Raw genomic sequence first — 26,093 nt, 5'->3', positions numbered from 1 at the left:
CCTGAGCTCCGATTGGAGAGATGCTACACAAACTAAATTCGACTGACAATTTGTCCCAGTAAGATCCAAACATGAAGCCAAATCCATGCAGGAATGTCATAAAAGCAACAATGCTAATCTCAGCCGTCAACCATTACAATGAACCCAATGAAAGAATTGAAGCAGATTTTGATCTCTTTGTTGAGTCATGGTGCCCGGGCAATTTGACAGAGCTTGAGTAGTTTTACAAAGAATAATGGGGAAAATTGTCCAGATGTTTAAAACTGTTGCCAAAGGTGCCCATTAAACCTTTGAGTAAAAGAATCCATGCATATATTTGTTTGTTTTACGTTGTTATTAAACACTTTAAAAAAATCCTAAATACCTCAAATGCTTTATTGTCATTCAACAATGCAGCATAAAGGTTTAACGAGAAGTCAATACCTCTTTCAAGTTGTATGATCTGTGCTGTGTATACTGAACATATAAATGGAGTATGGTTTACAATCACACACGTGTTACTCAAAAACAAGGCAGTCTGATATTAATAAATGTGTCCTACATAGTAGACCTCAATGCCTCCTGGAGTCCTTGAAAGAGTGCCACCCTGAATCCTCAATACATATTTGAGCTCAGCCTTCATGTAGAAGCCACTAAAATGCTGTTTTTTAATATACTGTCGCATTATGTTTTGCCGTGGGACACACACATAGTTACTCGGCTCCTAATGATTCCAGAAAGTGGCGTGGTGTATTCGCGACGCAGTCAGCCTGTCCTTCCGACTGCTGTGGCGGCTTTAACAGCCAAAGTCTTTCTGAGTATCGCTTACTCCATGAAGCTACTCGCAAGGGACGGAGAGGCCGGGCTGGATTCCACTGTGAGTCCCTGGATATTAGTTTCATATCACAGATAACACACAAACACAAAGGACAGAAAGAGCCAGCCAGGGAGGAGAACAGGGTCAGGGACAGACGGGGAGAGAGGATACACACCAAATATGGTGAAATAACAACGTTAAAACTCAACCCGGACCATGTATCATGCTTTCAACTGGCGACGGGATATTTGACAAGTGGCACACGTTTCCCATGTAGCTTAAAGCTTTCCGAGAGCCACGTTCATGAAGGGTTGTGCTCCACCAAGGGCTCTAATGCATTACACTTTAATTAAATGTAAGTGAAATTAATGCATTTCTAGCCAAGTGTTCCATTTTAAGACCTGATCATGATCCTGAGAGAACAGGTTGAGCTTCTAGGTCATGTGATGCATAAATCAGCTTGTGTCTGCACTTACATTTATTAAATGATTGATTAACTTCCCTTTTGTTTTAGTACTAGAAGGAAACCTAAACATTATGAATTATTGGAAACTACAGTTTCTAGAGAAGGCACGTGTGGTATGTTGTTGCCCAGTGAAAAGGGTGGACATGTGTTCTGGAGTAGCTTCTCTTAGTTCTGCATTTGCAGATGTCCTGAATAGATGAATTGAAGAGTTCATTGTCATGTGTTTGGACCTGTGAATACCCATTGTCTGTTCAACAGATTGTTTTTCTCATTTATGTCAAACCCATCAATCGAAATTTGGGAAAAAAGCTCTATTAAGCCTGGGAGGAGAGGTCCGTTGAGAAGTAGCAGATGCAAGTAAGCCCAAAACAAACACGTTGCATTTTATAATTTTTTCACATTTCATATGCAAACTTTACATGTTGATGGTCTCAGTAAGCAACATGTTGTGTTCCTCCAGACAGAAAACAAACAAACAGGAAAGGACTTCTCAGGAGCAGTGTCGACGTATACAAACGTGGCCCGCTATAGAGATGGAGATAATGAGCTGTAAGGGGCAGGACGGCCAGTTATGACTTCACTCGTCTGGCTCTGGGTTGGGAACAAATGGAGCCTCACTGGGTAATTAAGAGACACCCAGGCCTCACTAGGATATGCCAGGCAAATGGGAGTGAGGGAGCAGAAAGGGAAAGAGGGATTGAGAATGCAACCCTATTGTGTTTCATGGAGGGATTTGGACAGTGAGGCACTGGTCTTGCGGTCCGTCCTAAGGCCGTGCTTCAGGCTCTGGTTACAACACCTGCCCCCAGCAACCCCGTCCAGCTCTTCCCCCTAGAGAATGAGTTGTCATATCAGACTTCTGCATTATGGACATGTCCCTGTGCAAGGAAATGTGTGGGAAAGAACCCTCTTAACAGGCCATGCTAATTGTGAGCAGTCTCGGTGATGTCATGACAGTGTTTATATGTGGAGCGAGGGTGAGAAGCAGGTGACACTGCATGGCAGGACGGGTTGGACTCGGTTTCCTCTGATGTAATTGTGCCTGATTGAGCGTTTCTTTGGATCACAGTATTTGCACTTAGGTCATTGCCTTCATGTGGTTGTTCTGAGCTGCAGTCTTATGATGACTGCCGAGTTCTAGAGGTGATTTCATACCGATTAGTGTGTGTGTGTGTAGGGACTACGTGTATCATGTTTGCATTGCAAAGTGCAAGTGCACGCTTGTATTTTAAGTTTTTATGGGACATGCATGTACACATGTGTGTTTTGATGAAGTGTGCAATTGGACGAGCCAGAGATATTTATATATTTAGCAGAGACAGTATTTTTAGCAGGAAACGTGGATGAATTCTTGGTTTACTTTCTCACCCTCCCATGGTGGCTCCTCTGTCTCCCAATGGAGTTATGGCCTGTCTATCTATGTGCATTCTCAGGACACTATACATATACTCACACATATTTGCAGAGCACAGTGTAGAATCATATATCCACCTCATAGGATACAAGACGTTATCATATCTCCTAAATTCTCCCGGGCTTCCATTTCTGGTAATACGCGTAATGTGTTTCCACTGACTGAAAAATAAATAAAAAGATAACAAATCCTATGTCCATTTCTGTGTGACTTTCCTAGATGTGGATCTGTTGGTTTGCAAGCACCAGGGTCCGTCATGCTGCACCCGGAAGATGGAGGAGAGCTACCAGTTGGCTGTAAAAAGAGAAACCCTCCACAACATTCAGTCCTACAGCTATGAGCTGGAGCACCTCATCTCCGGCCACTCGGATGCCTTCCAGGGTAAGTGCTGGGCCTCAAGGGGCCGGGCTCGGGATGGATGTGATTGGCCAGAGACTCTGAGTTGTTGTTTTTGATGAATGGGAAAGAGATGTTTTGCGATTGAGTGCTTGGTGAATCGTCAGTTAGATCCCTGGTACACACTCTACCTCCCCCTGCATGGGACCGATGCCCCAGAATGCTCTAGCTCCTGCATAGTCTTTCATTTAACCCTCCTGTTACCTTAGGGTCAATTTGACCCCATTCAATGTTTAATGTCTGTGTTCTTTCGGGTCAATTTGACCCCAGGCTGTTTTTCACTGTGTCAAACATATAAGAAATATCAACTTTTTTATATATTTAAAGGGCTATTTAGGTAGTCAACAAACAAACATAAAGTACCTCACACTGAAACTTGGAAAACAATAGTAATTCTAAGAATTTTCTGGAGGTTTTAATTGCTGGGGTCAAATTGACCCCAAGGGTAAAATATGTCAGTAAATATAAAGGTAACAGGAGGGTTAAACATTGAATGGGGTCAAATTGACCAGAAGGTAACAGGAGGGTTAAAAACCCGACCCAGCTTCACGCTGACCCGAACCTGAACTCACGGCCCCGTTTTCAATCCAAATGCAGCAATACAAACCAAATACATTTGTGTGTTCAAAGAATATTTATTCGGTGAAAAAGAGTTTCTACTTTTTTCCCCGGGGCCACGGAAGCTGGCGTGCAGGCCAATGTGCAGTCAGGAAATGGGCAGACCCCTCCGCCCCCCAACCTTTCTCCCCTTCTGCTGTTGGTTTGGCAGCAGCATGAGCGTGAAGAGGGATCACTGAGGATAAATCGGGGAAAAAAGAGGGTACAGAGGCCTTTTAACTCAGATGTTAATGTTGGGTGGAAGATGGTCTGCTTTGTCATTATCGGCTCCTGCTCTCAGGACAACAAAAACAATGACTGCAACCCTCAAACAAATTACAGTCATTTTGGGGAGTGAAACAATCCGTGCACAGTGATTTGTATTGTTTGTTTGTCTTGGTGTTTAGTTTTTGGATGTATTTTTATTTTGGGGCGCAATGGCTCCTCAGTACTCCGGTCAGTTGAGATGTCTGAGTTCCGGATAAACAAAGCCCTGCTGTCGAGACAAAGCCTGGTTCAACTGGGTCTCGCCTGCCAGAGGGGTTTGTACTACGCCCAACCGAATCAAGCCGTGCACTCGATGCCCAAGCTTCTCCTTCCTCTTCCCCGAGTGATTGCAGTGTCGTTTAAATTATAGAATTTCCGAAATAGACCAAGTTTTCTCTCCCGGAAAAAAAACTCCAAACACCATCCCACAGGGTGGAAGTCTTGCTTTGGAAGGTTTTTTTAGCAATATGGGAATTTCGGTACCATGCAATTAGTTTTATAAGACAATGGTGTCACGCCGACGTCACAGATAGCGAGGTGCAGGAGCTCATGCGCAGAGGAATCAAGGAGTCAGTGTAGATAAACAAAAAGGCGCTCTTTAATGAGGCAAACTTTTCCACACAAAAAACAACAAAGTCCAAAAAGGGGCAGGCAGAGAATCGGTGTTCAGGGCAGGCAGACAGGGTCGAAACAGGCAGGATCAGGTAAACGCACGAAACACAGGACGACGGAAAAAAGACAACAATCCAGCAACAGACAAGGGAAAGAGTAGCACAATATATAGGGGGGAAACAGGTGTATGACATGAGACATTAACGAGACGAGAGTGGCTGAGGGCAGGTGAAAGGGATGAAACGATCAAGGAGACAGGAGACAGAGAAGACACAGTCGACACCGAGGAGACAGAGATTAAACACAGAACAGAACCTTACAAATGGTCTGCTTGGACAAGTCCTGTTTTATGATGGATGTTGACGTCCAACTAAAATGACATGTAAACAAATGGTGTAATAGAGAATGAAACGGGTCACGGAGAATGTATTAGTTTCAAACATTGTTGCCATGGAAATGAACAGGTTAAATGTCATCTCGACAGGATATATTACTGTCACATATTGTTTAACGTTCTAAAACACCACCACAATATTACATTCCTCTTTAAACATAACGCGCAGTTATACGTGAATATAACTAACAGTTCCTGGTATTTGACCTTTTCATCATCATCATTAAGATCTTTTCCTTCTTACCTCATGTCTGAGCCCGTCAAAAAAATGGAAGTCAGGTGTTCCACATATCCAGAAAAGGCCAAGATGGAAAATAACAATGTAATAACAATAGGAACTGGAGTATGGTGGTGCCGAAAATGATGATGTCACTATCCCTCAATTTCCAGGGCCTTCTAAGGACAGTCTCTGTGCTGTCTGAGTGCCTCAAGTGGAATGTGAAGTAGCAAGTGGCTCATATACCGCATGCAGTAATGAGAATATGATTTTGGCTGATGCCCTTGGTGCTGTTATTCACACGCTGGATGGTGGAACATTGTTTGTGGGTAGCTTTCTTCTCCTGCGCTCGTTTTATTTGTACTGTCTCTATCCAGTTGCACCACATACAGTTCACCGCTGAGCCGGTTGTCTGGAAAACTCTGCTCCTCTGCTGCTCATCATTTATTTGATAATGCTCTCATGACGTGGCCACTCTTTCCTCTGCAGATGTCTGTCTGCTTGTCGTTCAACTCGTACCGTAAATCTTGTAACGACCAATCGGGGTGGGATTTCTTTGTCAACTGCAGCTTCCCATCTCCAAATCACTGCTGCTGATTGCCAAAGATTAGCCAAAAGGACCAGCCCATTATAAAGGAGATGGTGTGTGTTTAAGGCGTGTGTCTGTGTGTGTGTGTGTGCGTGTGTTTTTCTTGGCCTGCCTTTGTTTTGACAGGCCTAAAGGCCCTACTGTGCGTTGTCATGTGTGGGAGTTGGCATGTCACGAGTATGACCCCTTAAACACGGACCACATTTCTGAAATAACTTTTCTTCCGCAAATGTTCCTGATACCGTGTTAATACGGAGGAACAGGTTCACTGGTGGGCTGCAACAACAACAATTACAGCTCCAATAGTCTTTTGCAATTCTCCCCTTATTACCTTCGCATTGAAAATGCGGAAGGTAATGTTTTGATCGCCGTGTATTTATTTATTTATTTGTATGCGTGTTATTCGCATAACAAAAAAAGTTTTAAACCGAATCGCATGAAATTTGGTGGGATGATTGGTTATTATCCGGGGACCATTTGATTAGATTTTGGGATCGATCGGGTCAAAGGTCAAGATCATGGAAAGGTCAAAATCTTCTTTTTACCATAGCACGGTCAATTTTTATCCAATTGGCATGCAACTAATGCCAAAATGTTCATAACTCAATGCCCAATCTTGTGATTTGCGAAGGTATGCGCTCTACCGAGTGCCAATTCTAGTTGCTTTCTGCTTTCACCCTGCTACTGCCACACCCTAAATCAGGAGAGCACGTTACATCTTTTTGCATAACAACCTCCTTCCCTGTAGTTTATCCTCTTCTCCACCCTCCTTAAACTTTCCTGAAACACACACACACACACACACACACACACACACACACACATACACACACACAGCCAGCCCCCTGCAGATCTCCTCTCTCAACCCCAACACAGGAACAGGCTGATTCTCTGCTACGAGTTGATCAGTAGATCTGAGGGCCGAGAAGAGCCTCGCTTGTAGTTACTTCCAATAGGCCCTCATATATTGTTCAGTCCAATACGAAGCAATTTCGTGTTGGCAAAACGTTGTGCAGGCAATCCAATGAGTTTGTGTGTGCGTGTCCATGACAGGTGGGAATGATGAGCAAGATAGTAAATATGTGGGTATACTATACTCAAGCTGCTGGGGAGCAGATGTCAAGAAATCGCTGACACATTTGATCACGAGTGTCACCGATATGAGGGGGACCTGGCCCGCGGCTAAAGGCCATGATATCTGTGTTTGTGTGAGTGTGTGTGTGTGTGTGTCTGTGTAATGTGGGTATTCAAGCATTATGTATGTGTGCATCTTGATTATTTTGTGTGTGTGTCTGTACATGTCTACAAAAGACACTATTTACCACCCTTGCGAGTCACCATGACCACGTCAGGGCTCAAGTTGTCCTCACAGGAGTTGACAGATGCTTTTCAGAGAGATGGATTCTGCTGGCCTAGATAGCTCTCTATCGTCAATGAAAAAGTGCATCGGATTTAAAGTTGTAAATCAAATGAACCCCGTGGCCTTTCATTGGAGAAGGAGAGAGAAAGAGGCGGCCGGGTCAAGTACGGCGCCTTTCCTCATTGAGGTCCGAGGACAGAACATGTGCACGAGTGTACAAGACAAAGTGACCTAAACCACAAGGGAAACTTAAGGGCCTTGGGCAGAATTGTGAAAGAAAGTCAAGAAACACAACAGAAAGGTCTCTTTGCACTGATTACCTGCTTGAGATACAGTACGCAGTATTCTCCACATCTGACGCTCCTCGCATACCCCCCCCCCCTTCTTTTGGCATAGGAAGAAAGAAAAGTGTATTTAAAATTCCTCTGCTGTCTTCACTTTTACTGTAAGGAGAATCTTCCTGTGTGGCTTACACAACTCATTACGAAATAGTGATGATTTAGGTTTGCTTTCGTGGGGATGTGTATGTGCATGCCTACAAACTGATGGGAACGACGAACCACCCATTCATGTATATATGTATATATATATATATATATATATTGCAATCTCTCACTTCTCTAGAAGTTCTCTCGCTTATCTTGCTTGTGATCATTTCAACCGGTCTTCTCTCACATCCTTATTATTATTTTCTCTCTCACTTCATGTCTGCATGTATTTTCCTGTGCAGATGTTTTGACCGACAGGGTTATTGCTCCAGAGACTGATGCTTGGACACGGGATGACATTGCGCTGCACCATGAGCTCATGCTCAAATTAGGGAGGATATCCGGAATCCATCCCTCCACGTCTCATTTAATCCTAGGGGGTGGAGGTAAAATGTGTTTATGGACCTAATAGTGAGAGTGAATATATTGCGTGTGTGTGTCCATGTTTGTGTTTTATCTACGCCTCTTGAGTCTCCTTAGTAGACATGACACAATAAGGCAGGATGTGTGCGCCTCAGAATTTGCACGACTCGCTGGGGAAAGGGGGGGAAGAACAAAGGGAAGGAGGCAAAAGAGAGAGGGAATGCTCAAAGCCTCTCGCAGTCATAAAGTCACACTCAAAGCTTCCCTAATTACCTCTGCTTTTCATCTGCCCCCCTCACATGAGCGCGAATATGTGAGAATCCAGAGGAGTGAGGAGTCGGGCCTGGAGAGAGGGAACAGAAAAATGAGACGGAGGGAGGGCTTGTGGTTTCAGAACACGTTTCAGTGAAAGTGTGCAGGTGTGTTTGAATATATCAGGTGTGTGTGTGTTTAATCTGGTGTGCAATAAACAGTGTTTTTGCCCTGTGTTCTCACTGCTGCTCTCCCTCTTTCTCCCTCGCCCTCTCTCTCTCTGTCTGTGGTCCATGCTCGGCCAGCATTGGTTGCTTAACAAGAGCATGCTGGGTCTCGGTGGGCACGGTGCCAACCGCTTGCGTGCTGGCATGCGCTCTGCAGGGAGCCCTCACGCCTCACAGATAACCCAGCTGCCAAGAGTGCACTCCACAGAATGAAACCATGAACACAAAATACATCTCCGTCTTGTTCTCCTTTCATTTTTCGTCGTTATTATTTGGCTGCCCAAAAGCCACAGTCTTCCTCATCCATGCTCCCCAATATTACATCCAAGGCCTAAACAAACACGAAGCCTGTGTAGATTAGCTCGCCGCCAGTCGCCACAGCCATAATTTGACGCACGGCGTGAAATGAAACCGACAGAAATTCCCTTTTTATTTCTCGCCAACACCACCTCTTCACCCTCACGGCGTGACTTTCTGACCCGACTTTGCAAACACAATTTGTGATACTGGCTTTCAGCTCGCCTCAATAAGCCCTCTGGGTGTAGAGACTAAGCTTCATCACTCTCACTACTATCGTATGAGCACAATAATGGATTGGATGGAAGTTTTTTGGTAATCAGACAAAGTCTCATCTCCCGGGGCTTGTTCTCTGTCCAAGAGAATTTGGCTTTTCTGGAACACAATCTGTCTGCCTGGCTGATGGGATTTGCACTCTACCGCTGCTGATTGGTCCGGCCTGGCCTGTTCCTGTGTCCTGTCTGACTTTGCTGCACCCGTCCTTGCCAGAATGATCCCTCAAGCCGTAAAGTCCATGTGTGGACGTTTGAGATACAGGTTTCTTCCCTTTTTTTCCCCCTGAAGGGTTATTTGGGAGTTTTTCCTGGTCCGATGTGAGGTTTTGGGGCAGGGATGTCTATGTGTACAGATGTAAAAGCACTCGGGATGTCTATGTGTACAGATTGTAAAGCACTCCGAGACAAATTTGTAATTTGTGAAATTGGGCTATACAAATAAACTGAATTGAATTGAATTGATATGTGTGTGCACACATCTCTGTGGATAGCAGCTGGCAGTCAAAATCATCATCATAACTCACACATTTGACAGATTACTTCCCCTTTCGGTGTACTTATCTACTTTTTTGTTCGTTTAATGAATGAGATGTTGTGAGGGCAAATTATAGGTGATGTATTAAAGTTAATAAGGTCATGCTGAGAGTAATAATGGGGATGTTGTTCATGACTTAGCGTGAGGGAAAGAGGGCTTGAACATCCGCAACTGGCAAGACTTGTATGTCTGTATGGGAGAGCCTGTGGGAGATCAGGGTGTGTAGTTAATCCCTGCTTTTGATGCATAAGTGGATGAGCATTGTGAATATTGTGTATCTTGGACGCACATTGCAACTTCAACCCAAAGTATGTTTGAGTTGGCTTTCCATCTCCCGTCTCTCACCTCAAACCCACTTCATCGCACGCTCATTCAAATCAACCCACTTTCCTCATTACGCCCTGTGCTGGACACTCCTCTGCTTCCTCTCCTTCTTCCTCCTCGCCTCCATGGCTCCTAGCACACCATTAGGGAGTCCCCGAGGTAGGCTGTAGTCGCTGATCTATAAAGTCATTCCTCCGTGGTGTTCCAGAGGAGGAGGTACAGTAAATGAGAGGAAAGGATAGACACAAAGTTCTCACCCTGCCCAGCCGTATCCTGTGTGTGTGATCCATGATGGATTATGATATCGGCTGTATTGTCTGCCAAAAGGAACAGACATGGGTCTGCTCTTAAATCAAGCACAATGCAGTGTATCACGGGAATACTTTGAACACTGGAACTACTGATGGACTTTGTCCTTTTCAAATATTTTTATACATTTATCTTGACTATTTAGTATTTTCCATTGATTCATTTAAGCCCGCAACTTGGATTGACGCGTTTTGGGGTTATTTTGAATGCCAAAAAGAAAATGGCTTTATCAAAGAGTAGTTATGGTTCATAATTTAAACAATGCATAAGTGACCCTTCATGTGTTTGATTCATATAAAAGCTGAAAAATGAAAACAGAGGCCAGTAAAGTGGAAGATTTCCCAAGACTCCGTTTCATCTTGGAATCCCATTCACACCTTGGAGTCAGTTTCAAGGCTCTGTTTCATATTAATCTAATGTTAGTCTCAATGTTTCCTTTCCTATTTTCATGATAACCTGGTGTCCAGTCTCTTTCTCCGGTCGCTCTCGTCATCATTAGGTTCCTTAACGGATCTTTTTTAATTGCAAAATAACAAAACTACACGCTGTCATCAATGTCGCCTGGTTTTGGAAAAAATGCCTGATTCACTTGTTAATGTTGCAGTCTGCAGACTAATGGTTTTCTGTTGCATGGAATCTACTTTGTATTGAGTATTTCTTTGGGCGGTCATTTTTTTTATTTCCTCCAATTTGCCTATTAAACCAATTACAACAACATCCAGATTTAAACATATCGGTCATTCTGACACAGGAAAAGGACATGAGCGTACATGTGCAGTAATGCTGCTCATGCTGTATTCAAGAACGAGTCAGAACGTTGCTAATTGTTGGTTTTGTTCTGGCTCTCAATGAGTTTGTATATGACACTCTGCTGCTCCTTAGCACTACACTATATCAAAAGAGATGCTCTGATTTATACGTCAATAAATATAAGAGAAATGGGGGGTCACGATCGACCTGTGGCCCCCTTTATGCCTAGGACCAGAGGTGCTGTCTGTCAGCCTGTCAACAGTCTGCCCTCCACATCTCCCCTTTATGGCATTAGCCATTTGAACAACCCTCCCTCCCTCCCTCAGCCCCCGTCCTTCTCTCGTCTGCTTCTCCCCCTGCCTTCGATCATGTTTCCCTGCAGAGAGCAGTGATCCCCCTCCTGCCCAATCTCCACTGCCACTCCTACCCCCATGCCACATTATAGCCCAGTGCACCCGAACGCCCCTGGCATCTGTGGAATTGTTTATGTTTCAAAGTTTTCATATAGCTGGGCGGTCCTCTTTAATTACCCCTGCAAACCCCCCACTCCCCCACTCTTGCCCCTCACCCCGAGCTCATTATCCCACCTGTTAGCCCCCCTGATAGGACAAGACAGGCAAATTAGGATCTGGGGGCCAGGGTTTGCTGAATTTTGTGTGGGGTTAGGCTCGTGGAGTCACGGCGTTTTTGGCAGCTGCTCTCTTCTTGCTAGTCAAGTTTGCGTAAACAGCACACGTCTGCGCTTGTTGCTGACAGATGAGTCATGCTCCCACTTTACACTTCAGACATGCGGTTTTACCCCACGAGTATGATGAAACTGACACCGGGTATCGGTGACTAGAGGCTGAACTGCTATCGGATGCCATTATTTTAATATATAAATAACAATTTTGTACATTTATATTAATGTATTGATTTGTTACATTTTGTTTAACAATGTAAAGAAAGCAATATCAAGCTATATGTTGCCTTACACATACAATAATGATCCCAGTCTCCTTCTCACACACTCAAAGAAATGACTCATTGGATGAACTCAATTAAATTGTTGGCAGGTTTTCCATCCAATAAAATTAAACTTAAATTTAGCACATCAAATACAACATAGTCCAAGTCCAATATCAAATACATATAATGCAAATAACGATATTCATTAAATTAATTTGTGATGCACACCATCTAACTCAAAATATAAAAACTAACTAACTAAGAAAATATGCAAACTCCACACTGCCTGAACTGGGAATGGGAATAACAGACCCCTGGCTTTGAAAGCAGAAGAAAGGTGCCTAACCACCACATACACCATGAAAGTGTCTCTTCACCTGTAAAAACTGATTTTCAGCTTCAGACAAGCGCAAAGGGTAGTCCTCAATGAAACACATTTATTTTTTGTTGTTGATGCCACCATCTAACCTAAATAAATCTAAAAAAATGAAAAATTCACATTTTTGTGTCCACCCATTAAATATAAATATCTATTTTTTAATTGATTTACAATATAAATGTATCAAACAATATTTAATGTGTCACCTCGAAGAAGGGCTTGAATCGTTTTTGAGTGTAGTGTAACCTAAATAAATCTAATAAATGAAAGTTTCATACATTTTATTTAAATGTTACCCATTCAAAATAAATATCTTCGTTTTGTAATTGATTTATTTAAATGTATCAAACAATATTTAAATGTCACCTCTAAGAAGGGCTTGAATCGGTTTTTTTAGTGCAGGGAGACATGCAGCTTATGAATTAAACACTGGCATCGGATCGGTACTCGCTACCGGCCGATATCCAAAGCCCAGGTTTCGTCTCATTATCTCGCCTGAAAAAGTCGTATCGGTGCATCCCTAGACTCAACAGATTGATTAATTGATTTATTAATAGTTTATTACCATTACACTGTTCCCTGAAAGGTTAGAGGCTGAGAGATTGTATGACATTGCAGCTCTCCCCTGTAACCGAAGATGGACAGTGCTGAGTGTGAGATTGCCCTATGTACAGTATTTCTACAAATTAAAACAGGGATATGTAATGTACACATGTGTCGCTATGTCATATATATCTGTGTGGTCACTGGTCTGAAACCCAAGCTTGTGGCAGGATTAAAATGCTTTGCCTGGCCCTAAGAAGTATATTGCCTCATTATCACAGTATTACCGGCTAACAGACCCAACTCTTCATGGAATATCTACACTCATTATACAATAATATCTGTCCATACATACTGTCCATGTACTCATATACTTCCACGTATTAAAAGATGCAGGCTCACTTATGACACATTTAAACCCCGTAACCCCCGGTCTATGAGTGAGTGGTGGAGAAACTGCTGGGTAGCAATGGCGAAAAACACTATAGCAGTGACTTAAATCACAGAGCTGCCACCGCGCTTATTTTGACTCGGTTATTGTGGAAGCCATGGTGACAAATTGTGCCAGTAAAACACTGAGTTGCCAGGCAGAATGTTAAGTGGAAATAACTTCTTATGATTAAATCCAGTGATCTCAGAGACCGACTTTGGCATCGCATTGGTGGAGAGATATGGTATAATACCTCACGCCAAAGTCATATTGCATAATCAGTTTAGGCCACTGCAGGACAAAGGCCTCATCCGCTTTGACACTGTTGCTCTCTTATCCGCTTAATACCTTGTTTATTCCGAGCAGAGTGCATGTCAGATCAGCCCCACAGCGCCGCAGACGAAGCGTTCATTTAGTCCTGTATAGTTATCTTGACAAATATGTGTTTTAAATGTCATAGTTTTTACGACTTCCTTGGAAATTAAAGTTAAATCCTTTATGCAGTATAGCATCAATCCATCCAGGCTTAATTTCCCAAGAGGAGTATGTGACGTGGTAATGATAGTCACCCACGACTAAATGGATTGTGGTGAACTACAGATTCAGATGCTGTGGTCAGCCAGAACAATCAAACTCAATTGATTTTCATGCAATGGTAGTTAGGACTTTTAAAAACTGCTAGTTTCTTTTATAATTTTCTTGGTGTGACCCTGTTTTCCAGTATTGGAAAGTGCAGAGAGACCCATCTGACTGTTCTGGATGTATCACAGAATGAAAAAAAACAGATATATTTGAGTGTGGGAAAGATCTTGATATAAAACAGGAAAATAACTGACGTTAAATATGAATGAATCATGGGATCCAGTGTGGAGAGGACGAAAGGTGGACTCTTGTCCTACTTCAGTATATTCAGAGGAAGACATGTTTGAACTAAGAGCCATGGAGAGACAAGGAAGTTCTCTGGACCCAGAGGCCAAATGAAACCAGATGTCAGAGCATGTTCACAAGGTGGAGTCCACTTGTACAGTAGTTGTTTTTCCCTGTTCAAAGGTTCTTCAGTCGCTTCTTTTTATTCCAATTTTCCTGGCAATCTCTCACCCTTTTCCCTTTTTTCCCCTTTCTTGTTCTCTCTCTCTCTCTCTGTCACTCTCTTGGCAAATCAAAATATAATGTTTTAACAAGTACGGAATGTCTTAAAGATTTAATGATCCTGTCAGAAACCCTTTGAAATACGTGCATCCAGCCATGGTGCTCTTGAGAAGTATAAGCCAGAATTTTTGGGGGTTTTGTAGCCCCCCCCCCCTCCTCCCCCCCTCCTCCACCCCAGATCTCACACAGAGTAAGATTAAACCATGGTATTTCTGAGCATGATCATTTTATAAGAACATTATGTAACACAGTGTAACCTAAGCCTGTGGGTACATCTTGTGGTGTACATGTCTGACTGGCAGCCGAGCAGGCCCCAGACCTCACACTGGTCCCAACTCAGTGCGGCCCCACAGGCTGAGGAGACACTGAGATGGAAATCTCTTCTCCAAATCAAATTCTATTTCTTGTCTCTCCTTCCTTTTCTTTTTCTGTTTGTCATTTTGATGATCTTCACCCTCCGTCTTACGTTCTTTCTGACAGCTTTCAGCCTCCGGTCAGACTACAACTGGTCACACTTCACTTTGCAGTAATAATCCCCAACTGACCGTTACTCGCCTTGTCCGTGGGCTTTATTTCTGTCACACGCAGTCACGCTCCGCAAAGACCATCAAATAGGCCCCAGCTTTGAGTGTTGTGTGCGCGGGAGCCAGTCCGATCGTGATAATGTTGCATTCTGGTGCCTTGGAAATGAGTCGTGCCCTTTGCCGGCCAGTGGGGAGTCCCCGTGTGTCACAGACAGCGGTCATATTAGTGCAGCTGTTGAGGAGGACATGACTGTTGTTATCCTTCTGTCTGTGAGCTGGGAGGGGCTGTACACACACACACAGGCACACACACACACACATTTGGTCACAATCACTGTGCGGAAATAGATTCACGACTTGAAAAGGTACTCTTATGAATGAATACGTTAGTGTTCACGTAAAAGAAACACATACTTACTAAAATGTGCTTATCGGTCAGTATAAGAAAAATTACAATACACTGTGAGCTTAACCTTAGTTTTTTTAATTTCATGAATATGTGTGTGCGTGTATATGTTGTGGGGGTGGGGTGGCGTTGGCACCCTCACTCTCCTGTCTCAATTTCTGTACAGTTGCTACCGCTGCTTCATGTCCCGTCATGCTTTTAAGCTGACATCACACCCCAAAGGAGAGTGTTGTGTCCAAGATAGAGGACACTCGGACACACTCACACACTCACACACACACACACACACACAATTGAGAGCATAAAGTAATGTTTAAAATGTTAACAGACACCAGCCTGCTGGCCAATTGAAAGAAATGCAGGTTTGAGGCACTTCTGCATTGTTCAGACCTGGAGGTTGGCCCCTGATAATAAGCAACATCGCCCATGTTTCTGTTTCTATGTGGATGAGATTTTTATGAAAGTAATATTTGCATCATTTTCTAATAGACTTATTCAACTTCAAACCATGTCAGTGAGCAGTTTAATGGGCTGGAGAAAAAAGAGAAGGGAGAAGGGAAGGGAGTTAAAGAGTTTTTCCAAATTGCACTTCATTGGCACTGATCCCTGCCTCTGCACTGACATCACTGATTGCCTTCCAGCTTAATTTTCTGACCAGGAAATGACATAAGAAATGGATGACTCAACTGGTGTGTGTGCGTGTGTGTGTGTGGTGTGTGTGGTATGTCAAACACTGCTGCAAAATCTGGAATTTACTGTATTTGCCAGAGAAAATGCAGTTGCTGGCTACTCATATCATGCAGGGCTTAAACAGATACATCTGCACAGCAGATATGTTTTATTGCTGAGTAATTGCTGTGTAGCACCAGGCTCTTCCTCTGTCGCCATCTTAAACACCCATGATGCATTTAAAAGTGTATATGCTTATAGCATATACATATGAAAGATGATGCCCTGTCCTTTAGACGTTACAGAGCAATACAAATCTTTCTAACGGGAGCTATTTGTCGTGCGGATCTATCTCTTTTTAAATCCATCCAGCCTTGTTTCCTTTCGTTTATAGTTGTACTCTTTCTGTTTCTCTCTCTCCGTGGAGACCATCAGAAACTTGACACTTGTATGCCAACCCAACTTACTGAAACACTCAAGCCACTCAAATCTTGGTTAAGATTGAGGGTTCTGATAAGTGTTTGCATTTTGGATGCCTTACCCATTTCATGTCATTAATATTAGTATTTATTTCACATAAAATGTAATTTGCCCTGGTCTTTCTATCACTTATCGCTGTGTTTCTCTTTTGCTCTCCTTGCAGACATGTTCCAGTACCTTCTATCCTTCTCTCAGGGCCACCTGAGTTCTCTGTTGGAGGGAACCTACTCATCCCTGTCCCGCCAAGCCCTACCCCACGTTAACCAACTCTTCTCCTCCCTCTCCCTCTACCTCCGGGGGGCCAACGTGTCCGTCGAGGCGTCGATCCACCAATTTTTTAACAACCTCTTCCCGCTCGTCTACACGCGGCTCATCAATCCAGGCCTAGAAGGCAACATGATGATGGGCAGCGAAATGGATGACTGTCTCCGAATGATCAGGCAGGATGTCAACCCCTTCGGGCCTCATCCAGCCGTCATGGTCCAGGAGCTGGAGGGGGCACTGGGAGCCGGGAGACAACTGGGCCTGGCCCTGGAGGAGGGCCTTGAAGTGATGAACGCCACCAAACATGTCAGCATGAGCAAAGAGTGTGTGAAGGGCCTGGTGAAGATGGTGTACTGCTCCCACTGTCGAGGCTTGACGCTCATCAAGCCCTGCGTGGGCTACTGTCTGAACGTAATGCGAGGCTGCTTGGCCAGCCTGTCAGAGCTGGATCAGCCTTGGAGGAGGTATACCACCCTGTTGGAGCAGCTAACCCACGCCATGGCTGGCCAACACAGTCTGGAACTAGCCCTGCTAGGGGTGAGGGGCCACGTTAATGAGGCCCTGCTCTACGCACAGCTCCACGGTCCACTCGTCACAGCCACAGTAAGTACACAAGAGTTTCGCAGCTTTAATGGCACGTGTAAAAAAGGCCTCGAAATTTTTAGGTTTGACCTCTTTGTTTTATTCATATACCGTGCCAATATTCAATGTATTGATTGGAAAGGTTTTGCAGGCTGCGTGTGGGTTACGGGCTATATTTTTCCACCAACAACAAAGAACCCTGCACACAGCATTAATGTTTGCACAGTGTTTGAACTATTCAGAGAAAAGTCATATTTATTCAAAGAAAAAAACAGCTGCCTTCAAAGACATGCAGGCTGGGCTGAGGCTCGAGAAGGACTCATTTTCCAAAATGGCAAGGCGGCTCAAAGTCACCGTTATCGTTTAGCTGCTGACTGTGGGGGGATATTATGAAATCGTCATTAAGAATGTCGGAAAATAATAAAAATAGCGGATGAAATGGGGACTGAGTGCACTTGCATGCTATGAGTACTACATATATATATATATATATATATATATACAAACATATATATTATATATATACAAGTATATATATATATATGTATATATATATATATATATATATATATATGCATTCCTTAAAGCTGAACAGTACGGTTAAATATAATGTTCATATTCTGCTTTTGTTTAGCAATCCTAATATCTTGGATTCATATTCTTACGAATGTTCGTCAGGGTAAACAAAAATAAGGATGGCTTTAAATCTCAAGATCAAATCTTTGTTATAGTTACCTCATGCTACACTTATCCCTGCATACAAGTAATATATAGTACATGATAGTTCTGTTTTCATGTCAGTCATTTGATTTTTTTTGAGAAGCCATCTAAAATCAGCTACTTCTGTGAATACAGAACACGGTGTTCTCGATCTTTACATTTTTAGCAAGAGCCTATTTTCTCTATATAAGGCTGGGGGTCGTGCATGTGGGTGTAAGGTAACGTGGGTCACACACCAAGGAGCGGAGGGTGATTAGCAGAGATTGATGTGCATCATCAAGAGGACCATAACATATGTATCACTTGCATACAGTCCCCATTGCATCTCCCTCGCTGCCCTAAATGTCAGGCATGGTTGTCGATGCAGTGCATGCATGTCCAGTGTTTTCAAATCTATAAGAGCACTTACACATGTCTCTCCCCTGGGAACAAGCTGCAGAGTTCTGGACATCGTAGTTCCACCACGTTCAGTGGGCCCCTTTACAGTTCAGAGGAACTTTCCTGAGTCGTGGGAATTATCTGTTTTATCTTTTTTTTTTTCATTCTCCCAGTCTGTGTCTCTAATATCCTCATGCCCTCCTCTCCCCATCTCACTATTTGGCTATGACGTGTTACTGATTTATTTATAGACGTATCCTGTCAACACCTTGAGTTACTCTGTTGAACCTTCTGTGATGAACTGTGTTGAATATGGGATTAGGAAAAGAAAAAATAAATACTTTAAATACTGATAGTGTAAGGCCTATTTAGGCTGCAGTTGTTCCCTGATCTTTAATGGGACCACAGGTCTGCACTCAATCCGTTCCCAGACCCGGTAGCACAGTCTAAGTCAACTCTCTCGAGGCCACAATGTGCAAGTAGTTACATGATTAAACTTTGAATTTTCTATTTATTTTCATTTAGTATACAGTACAGTCTAACAATAAACTAGTCAATTAATCTCAAAGACTAGCAATCACCTCTCTGCTCACCCCTCCCCTTTCCAAGAACTACGGTGGCCTTGTTAGACCTGGGCTACTTTAGAAACATGGCACCCGCCCCCTATACTCACACAGTTACAGTTTAAAGTGGTTATACAGTCAGGAAAACATATTTTTCAATATTATGTTCCTTTTCTGGTAATAGCTCCCACTTAATCCTACACACTGGCCTTTTAATTTTCCAGGAGATGTATTTCTGTTTTTTTAGCGAAGGCTAAACCTCCTCCCACCTAAACTCCTCCACGATGCGATCAGGTCCAGACCAAATTGATCATCCAACTCCCTGGTATGACTAACTGAACTGCAATTACAGACTTTCAAGTTGTAATCCCATAAATTACTTATTACTGGGGAAAAAAAGTACAGTCCTGTATTGTAATTACACTACATTAGTGTCAGACATCTCAATATGTCACAATCAACTGAAACCTGCCTGGAAAGTGGAACAATCTAAACATGCAATTTGTAACATGGTTGGCAGAAGTAATTTGTAGTTAATGATCTACTCTACAACAGGCACAGCACTGGTGTGGTCCCATTAAACACACACACATCCAAATGCTTCTAGACATACTGTACAGAGGAGACAGACAGCGGAGGGTTGGTTGTCAGGCTTAAAGACTGACACAATGCAACTTATGTATGGTGTGTGTGTGTGTGTAACGCATGTGTGTGTATGCCTGCTTGGTATTCATGGGGTGGCAGGCTAGCCTGGAGCAGGGAGCCCCGCGCGGGGACAAATGGGACAGAATTGAAAGGATTCCAGCTAGGCCATACAAACTAGATCCAGCCAGCTGAAGAAAAATGGCTGAGAGAATTGTTGCAGGAAAAGGAGGTGGCCCCCATTCGGACCCTGGTGGCTCCCATGTGCTGCGCTCTCAATGCTCCACGCAGGCGAGAGGGCAAACATGAGCACCTACGTTTACTCGTTCACTCAGGCGCTCCAACACACACTCAGCCACACACAGAATAACACACACGTTCTATTGCCATGTATTACCTCGGACCTATGGCCTTTTAAAATCTCAGTCTGTTTTTATTAAGCCACAGTGGCCTGTCAAGGAAAACTGTTAAATCTCCAGTGCACAACTACCGTGTCAGCATGGCCACCTTCACCCCCACACCTCCATATACCCCCCTCCCGGGTGAATTCTCAAATTTAAGCACCTTTTTTTGTTATTTTCATACCTATTAACCTCACTATCGTACTGCAAACACAAATAAAATGCCAATACCTCGCTTGACCTACTGCTATGACACACACTCCATACGTGCGAGGCGGAGAACAAAGAAGTAACTCTGGTTTTTTGCCGAGTCCAAATATTATCTAGAGTTGTTATAAAAGGAATTATTGTGACTGTGTGGTTTTACACTGGGATATTATCCCAAACCATTTTGTGGTTGCTCTCTCTCGCACTTCAACAGCAGCAGAATACAGAGTCTGCACTATATGTCGCAATACCTCATAGGGTAGGACCCACATATACTGTACAGACGCACATACATCAACACACCGTGTGCAGGTATCAGGTTTTTAGAAGTCCTGTAAGGAGCCGAGATGTGCGGCCCACCCTGTGACAATACCAGCGGCGCGTGTTGGAGTGAAAGGCAGCTATTGATAGTCACGTGGATAGATTCTGTTTTAACACATTCCTGCTCTTATTGAGATGGAGCGTGAACGAGAGTCGAAGGGAAGTGGTTATGGTTATGGATACAGGGGGAGCCTTGGGTTGGATTATGTTGAGTAGACACAATTAAGCCAAAATTGGAAAATATCCAGTAAAAGTGGCCGCTCTTATTGGGCCCCTGTGCAAATGGCAGCCTTCGACGTTAAGTGAGGTTTTCTCCCTCTGAATGATGCCCTGTTCAAATCAGATTTTAAAGTTTCTCCCTCAACCGTGCTTGAGTGGCCACCGGCTGCTGTTTATTGTCATGGCAATAAAAATGATATGGCTCATATGACCTAGAGGGTAACTTTATATCTTGTACTTGCCAATGATGAGTCAACTTTAAATACTAACACGCGTTCACTCACACCTTCATGCGCTCACTCATTCACTCACTCACTTGCTCACTGAGAGCTCTGTAGTCTTCTTATGAGAAAATAGTCAGTCGTGGTCTAGATTAGAGCAGTTTAAAAGCAGGTCTACCTTATCCGCTGGTTGGTTTTACCCCGGCTTCTCATTACAGTCTCATGGAGGAATGATAATAGCAGCCTGGGCCTGTAGATAATGGAAACAAGGGCCAGTGGCTTGACTGGAAGGTTTCCATTCACCACGGCGGCACCTCAACTGACTGCAGCGCTTTTCTTTTGACTCGATCCCAAAATAAAATACAATAGGAATATCATTGTTGTGAAGACACACTTTTATTTATTTTTTACTTTCCCTATCCCAACTCTGCAACCTTGATTTTGATATGCTGCAATATGATAACATACAGTAAACGATGTGTACCACCAGTACCGTTAATACTGTTTGAGGCCATGGTGGGCAATTTTGAAAATAAAAAGTTCTGTTAAATAAATGAATATGCAGGGAAAGGAAATTGAAGATGTTGAGAAAAAATATTCATATATTAAAATATTAAAATAAATGACCACTAGAGCGTTAAATCCAATCGACAAAGCACTGTAAAGAGTGAAAGACATGAAATGCCCTAACAGATAGATAGAGAGATATTTGTTTTTACTTCACTCATCTGTTAAAATGAGTTCTCCCTACATTATTCAGGTGAGACCAGAGGAAATGGAGTTACTAGAGTGCTCAGGCAATACCAGAGCAGAACGTGTCTTAGCCGTTATCATTGTGACAGTTCAAGGACATTGCATTTCTACACTTTTAACGGAGATCACTTTCATAGCGTGTCATTCCGTTGATACTGTATGTAATGTGATGTGTAATTGATTTTACGTTTTAGATTTTGCACTTGAGATACTTTCTGACATCAGCTGCTGAGCTCATCTCTGGAGGTCACCTTATACACACGGATTAGCTACACAGCCTCGAGCCTTTACATGGGGTTTCTGTGTCTTATATTTCAGGCTGTGAGCAGAATGCGCTCTTGGCCAATCTATACGCTGAACCCATCTCTCTCAGTTGGGTGCGCCTTTGGCACCGTGTCTAACCCTCAAGCTGAATGACTGACTTACTCAGCAGTCCATTAGCTAATGATGGGGGGTGCAGCCTCTCTTCTCGTCAGCCACCCCCGTGCGTCTTTTTCCAGCTCCTCTTTTAGTGTTCGCCTTGCTGCTGATAATACGCTGCAGCCCTCAACACCACAAACAAAACCCTGCATTTGTCCCCTGTATGACAAATGCAGTTGTAAAAGTGAGCAATCGCCATGCTGATTGATCACTGGACCAATACGTTTGGATCTGGAACATAAAGCAGTGCTCCATGGTGTATTATTTTTCTCTGTAAACCTTGACTGGGTATTACTGGAATCATATATTTATAGAAATGATGTCATTTCCTAGATATGGAGTAGGTCGTGGATATGTAGGTGACTAAATGATGTGGGGCCAGATTTGGCTTCCCAGATCGACAGTTTCACTCAGGAAGTAAAGAGACGACAAGAACAAGACAGAGGGTTGGCAAGCGTACAAATGTGTTGATGATGTTGTTTAAGAGACTAATAAATATCAAAGTCTTCCTCACACTGGTCACAGTCTGTCACTGGATCGATCAAAATCTGAATTTGATTCTGAGCAATGCATTTGAATAGTGACATGGTGCAGAGTGTGTGCCTCTTGTCTGTAATGTCGTACATCAGGACACCTCATGGTGTGATACAGCTTCTGTCCACATTGAGGAGTCACACAACTTCTTTGGGATTGTTACTCAGGTCCTTTTTGAACATTTGGTTCGAGGTAACGGTTCATCCAGATTAAATGTGGTGTTCTTACCAAAACATACCACCTTCAATCCATCGCGTCAGCACCGCTGACCACATGGTCTCCCTCCTCTTGTGTAAACCCTTCTTTAATGTTTAAAATAGCCCCTGCCGTCCCCATGTGTCTTCGTATTCCCGACATCCTCACTTGATGCCCGGGTGCACACCGGCCTGGTGTTTTAGGTGTGAGCTCGCTGGCACTCCTCATGCAGGTGCTGCTGGGAACACCAATCTGTGTTATGATCTTGGTGGTAGTTGCGGGTTCACTGGAAGGCTTCAAAAGGACACATGGACTCTCAACATTTCTATCTGCCAGCTCCTCTTCTTTCTTCTCCTGCGTGTGTGATTCACCGTAACGTAGACACAGACGAGATGAACTCACTTGAACTTCCTCTGTCTCTGTCTTGTTTTCCATCCATCTCTGTAGTATAACGCCACTTAAGACACGTTGCCACATTTTGTGTCTGTAATTCCCGTAAATTACAAAGATGGACGAACGTTGTAAACACTCTCCAAAGTAACACCCATATTTAATTTTAAAAGGCTTCTTATTTTTAGATCAACTGCGAGGGATTTAATCACGGTAAACAAGCCCCGATGTGGAGAGGGAAATTCAATGTTCTCTTTCCTGATTGGAATCTCAAGGTCTTTTCCCCGTGATATACGAGGGACTGAGTCTCTCTTTAATTAGCAGTGACATCATTTGGGTAAGAGGCTGAGAAAGAGACGGGGAGGGGGCTGATTGACAGAGTGCAGAGTGAAGACTGCAGAGAAAGATGGAGACAAAGTGATTTAGAAATAATAAAGGGAGACCTTCAATAGATAGCGAACAACAATTGGCGGGGAGGGAGAGGAAGGCAAGGAGAGAAGAGTGATGTTGTAAATCAGCTCGAGGCCAAGTGGAAGGCTGTCTCTATGCGCTTACGAGTGGCTCATGGGGCATTATGAATGCTGAATGCTTTTACAGTCTATTCAGACCATTCTGCTTTTGATTTAAAGCTACAACACATTATTATCTTCGTTTTTAGAACAGATCCACATTAATTCATTGTTTTGTATTTAGTAGTGAATTAGTTGATTGGGAATTTGTTTGTTTTCCCTTTTCATTTGACCACGCATCTGTCTATAATGCAGTTTTTCATTAATTTGTCTCTTTCCTAATCAAAATAATTGAAGTATATGCGAGAAGAAATTAGGATAGCATTAGTTTAATTGCCCCGCGACCCTGAATCAGATAAGCGGTTATGGGTAGTGGATGGGCATTGTTCATTCTCTTGAATGGGCCCATTAACTAAATTGACCTGGGCTCCCACGTCTATTTCGTGCCATCCTTGAGTCACACAAATGCGACTGCAACAGGTCTAATCACTACCCACCCATCATGAATTAATGAAATTCTTAGAGCTATTTAGAAGAAACTCATCTCTTAATGTATGTATTACAATATATGCAAACAACCAGCTCTACACACAGAGATCTTCATCATCTACAGTGAACCCTCTCATTGTGGATAATCATCATTTGACGAAGTCTCTGTCTGCTCCACCCGAGCCACTTTAGATCTCCTGGAGCCCGGGCATGTTATTATATCCAAGTAGACTGTACAGTTCCCTTGCTGTCTATATTATAGAGAAAGTGAGGTCTACTGTCCTCGTCCTGTGCTGACCGCTGTTTGAGGCCATGACGGTCTGATTAAACTCAACACCTTAAAGCCTACATCTGTCTCTTTGTGTGGTTCAACATAAAACATAGCCTAATATATTGTTGAGGGAGGAGAGAGACTTCCCTATTCCCTTAACCCACCCAGGTTTTCCCAGATGGTCCAGGGTTTGAACTGGCAACCTTCCAGGCACACGTTTGCCTCCTTAACCTCAAGGTCTCCACGACAACACTACTAGTCCTGCACAATTCAAGTAGTCACCTTCATGCGTAAATAAAGGGGCAATGTGTTTTTTAATCTATATGTCAAAGAAAGCCTGTCACCTGAAAGACTGCATGTGAAACAGTACATCTATAAGGCTGTTGAGGATTCATCTTATTTCAAAAATGATGAACAACTGTATGTTCATGTGTTGCCATTAGGAATGGAAATTATTCCTCGTAAAAACATAATTATCGAGATAATTGATGGCAAAAAGTCCAGTCTTTTGAAATATGATTGATGCCTTGGGTTGTCTGTGGAGAAAACACCGTAAACAACCACGTTGCCAAAGTAAGGAGGATCTTCCTGTGTGGTGGAATCGAGAGCCCACCAGAATGTGGACCACTACTCATGTCGCCACTTGGCTACTGATAACTGTGGCTACGATAATTGTGTTTGCTCATTTTCTTGCTCTTTCATTCCACCGCTTTTTTTCCCCGCCCTGTAGTTAGTTACTGTCCAGAACTCTTCTCTGACTCTGTCCATGCATCCTGTATCAAAACCCAAATGGGCACTTCTGCCTCTTTTTATTTCTGTTTGAGAGCTGCATGTTGTACTGTTCACTTACAGGAATTTAATTGTATTCCCTAATTTTGACTGGTTAAAGAAGATGTAATAGTTATGAGATGTCTTGAGATGACAGTGACTGTGGTTTGGATGATGGATGTAAGCAGCAGCCCAAAGATATTGCAATTATGGGCCTTTTGCCATTGTGAATTGATTAACATGTACACTTAAACTATAAAAGATGTTTTTAAAATGATTTCACCACTGACAATGCAATCATCTTAAAGCGATTTACTGGGATTAGTTTCCAAAAGTGCCACAAACCATTTTAGATTCAAAACTGTAGTACAATAAAAACAATCTTCAAAGATAGGTTGAACAGTGGATATTTATTTTGCTGCGGTCACATTACACAATCTCAGTCCCTGACTGTTCTGATGTGTGTACCTTTGTTGCAAGTGTTAAGAATTTCAGAGCTCGGCTGGAAATAATATTACATCTTTGTTCCTTTTGGCAGAGCGAACAAATGTGCTTCTGTTCCTGGAGTTAAACAGTGCATAGCATTAGGCGCACAGCTTGTATGTGTGTCTGCACGTTTAGCACACACACTATGTCAAAGTGGAAGAGAGGGGTCTTCACTGACCAAACAAGCCCTTTTCATCCCACAATGCAATGTGCCTGAGGTGAATGGGGGGCTGAGAAAGTTCCCTCAGCTTCACTGGGTAATCCCTTGATAAATAAACTGGGAAGACAAGACCACCGCTGCTAT

At 43.2% G+C, this 26,093-nt stretch overlaps 1 protein-coding gene across 2 annotated transcripts in view; it reads left to right on the top strand.

Annotated features, from left to right (window-relative positions):
• The window catches only part of LOC130198067 (glypican-5-like), an 89,278-nt gene that overhangs the window by 6,181 nt on the left and 57,004 nt on the right, over positions 1 to 26,093 (top strand). For both annotated transcript variants that reach the window (XM_056421127.1, XM_056421126.1), the window contains exons 2-3: positions 2,896 to 3,057; positions 16,620 to 17,323. In XM_056421127.1, coding sequence (XP_056277102.1) covers positions 2,896 to 3,057; positions 16,620 to 17,323 — 866 coding nt within the window. The remainder of the gene's footprint in view (positions 1 to 2,895; positions 3,058 to 16,619; positions 17,324 to 26,093) is intronic.

Source organism: Pseudoliparis swirei, chromosome 8 (assembly GCF_029220125.1).
Source record: "Pseudoliparis swirei isolate HS2019 ecotype Mariana Trench chromosome 8, NWPU_hadal_v1, whole genome shotgun sequence".
NCBI lineage: Eukaryota > Metazoa > Chordata > Actinopteri > Perciformes > Liparidae > Pseudoliparis > Pseudoliparis swirei.
Note: the sequence above shows the minus strand (reverse complement) of the source record. Positions and strands in the feature narration are given on the sequence as shown.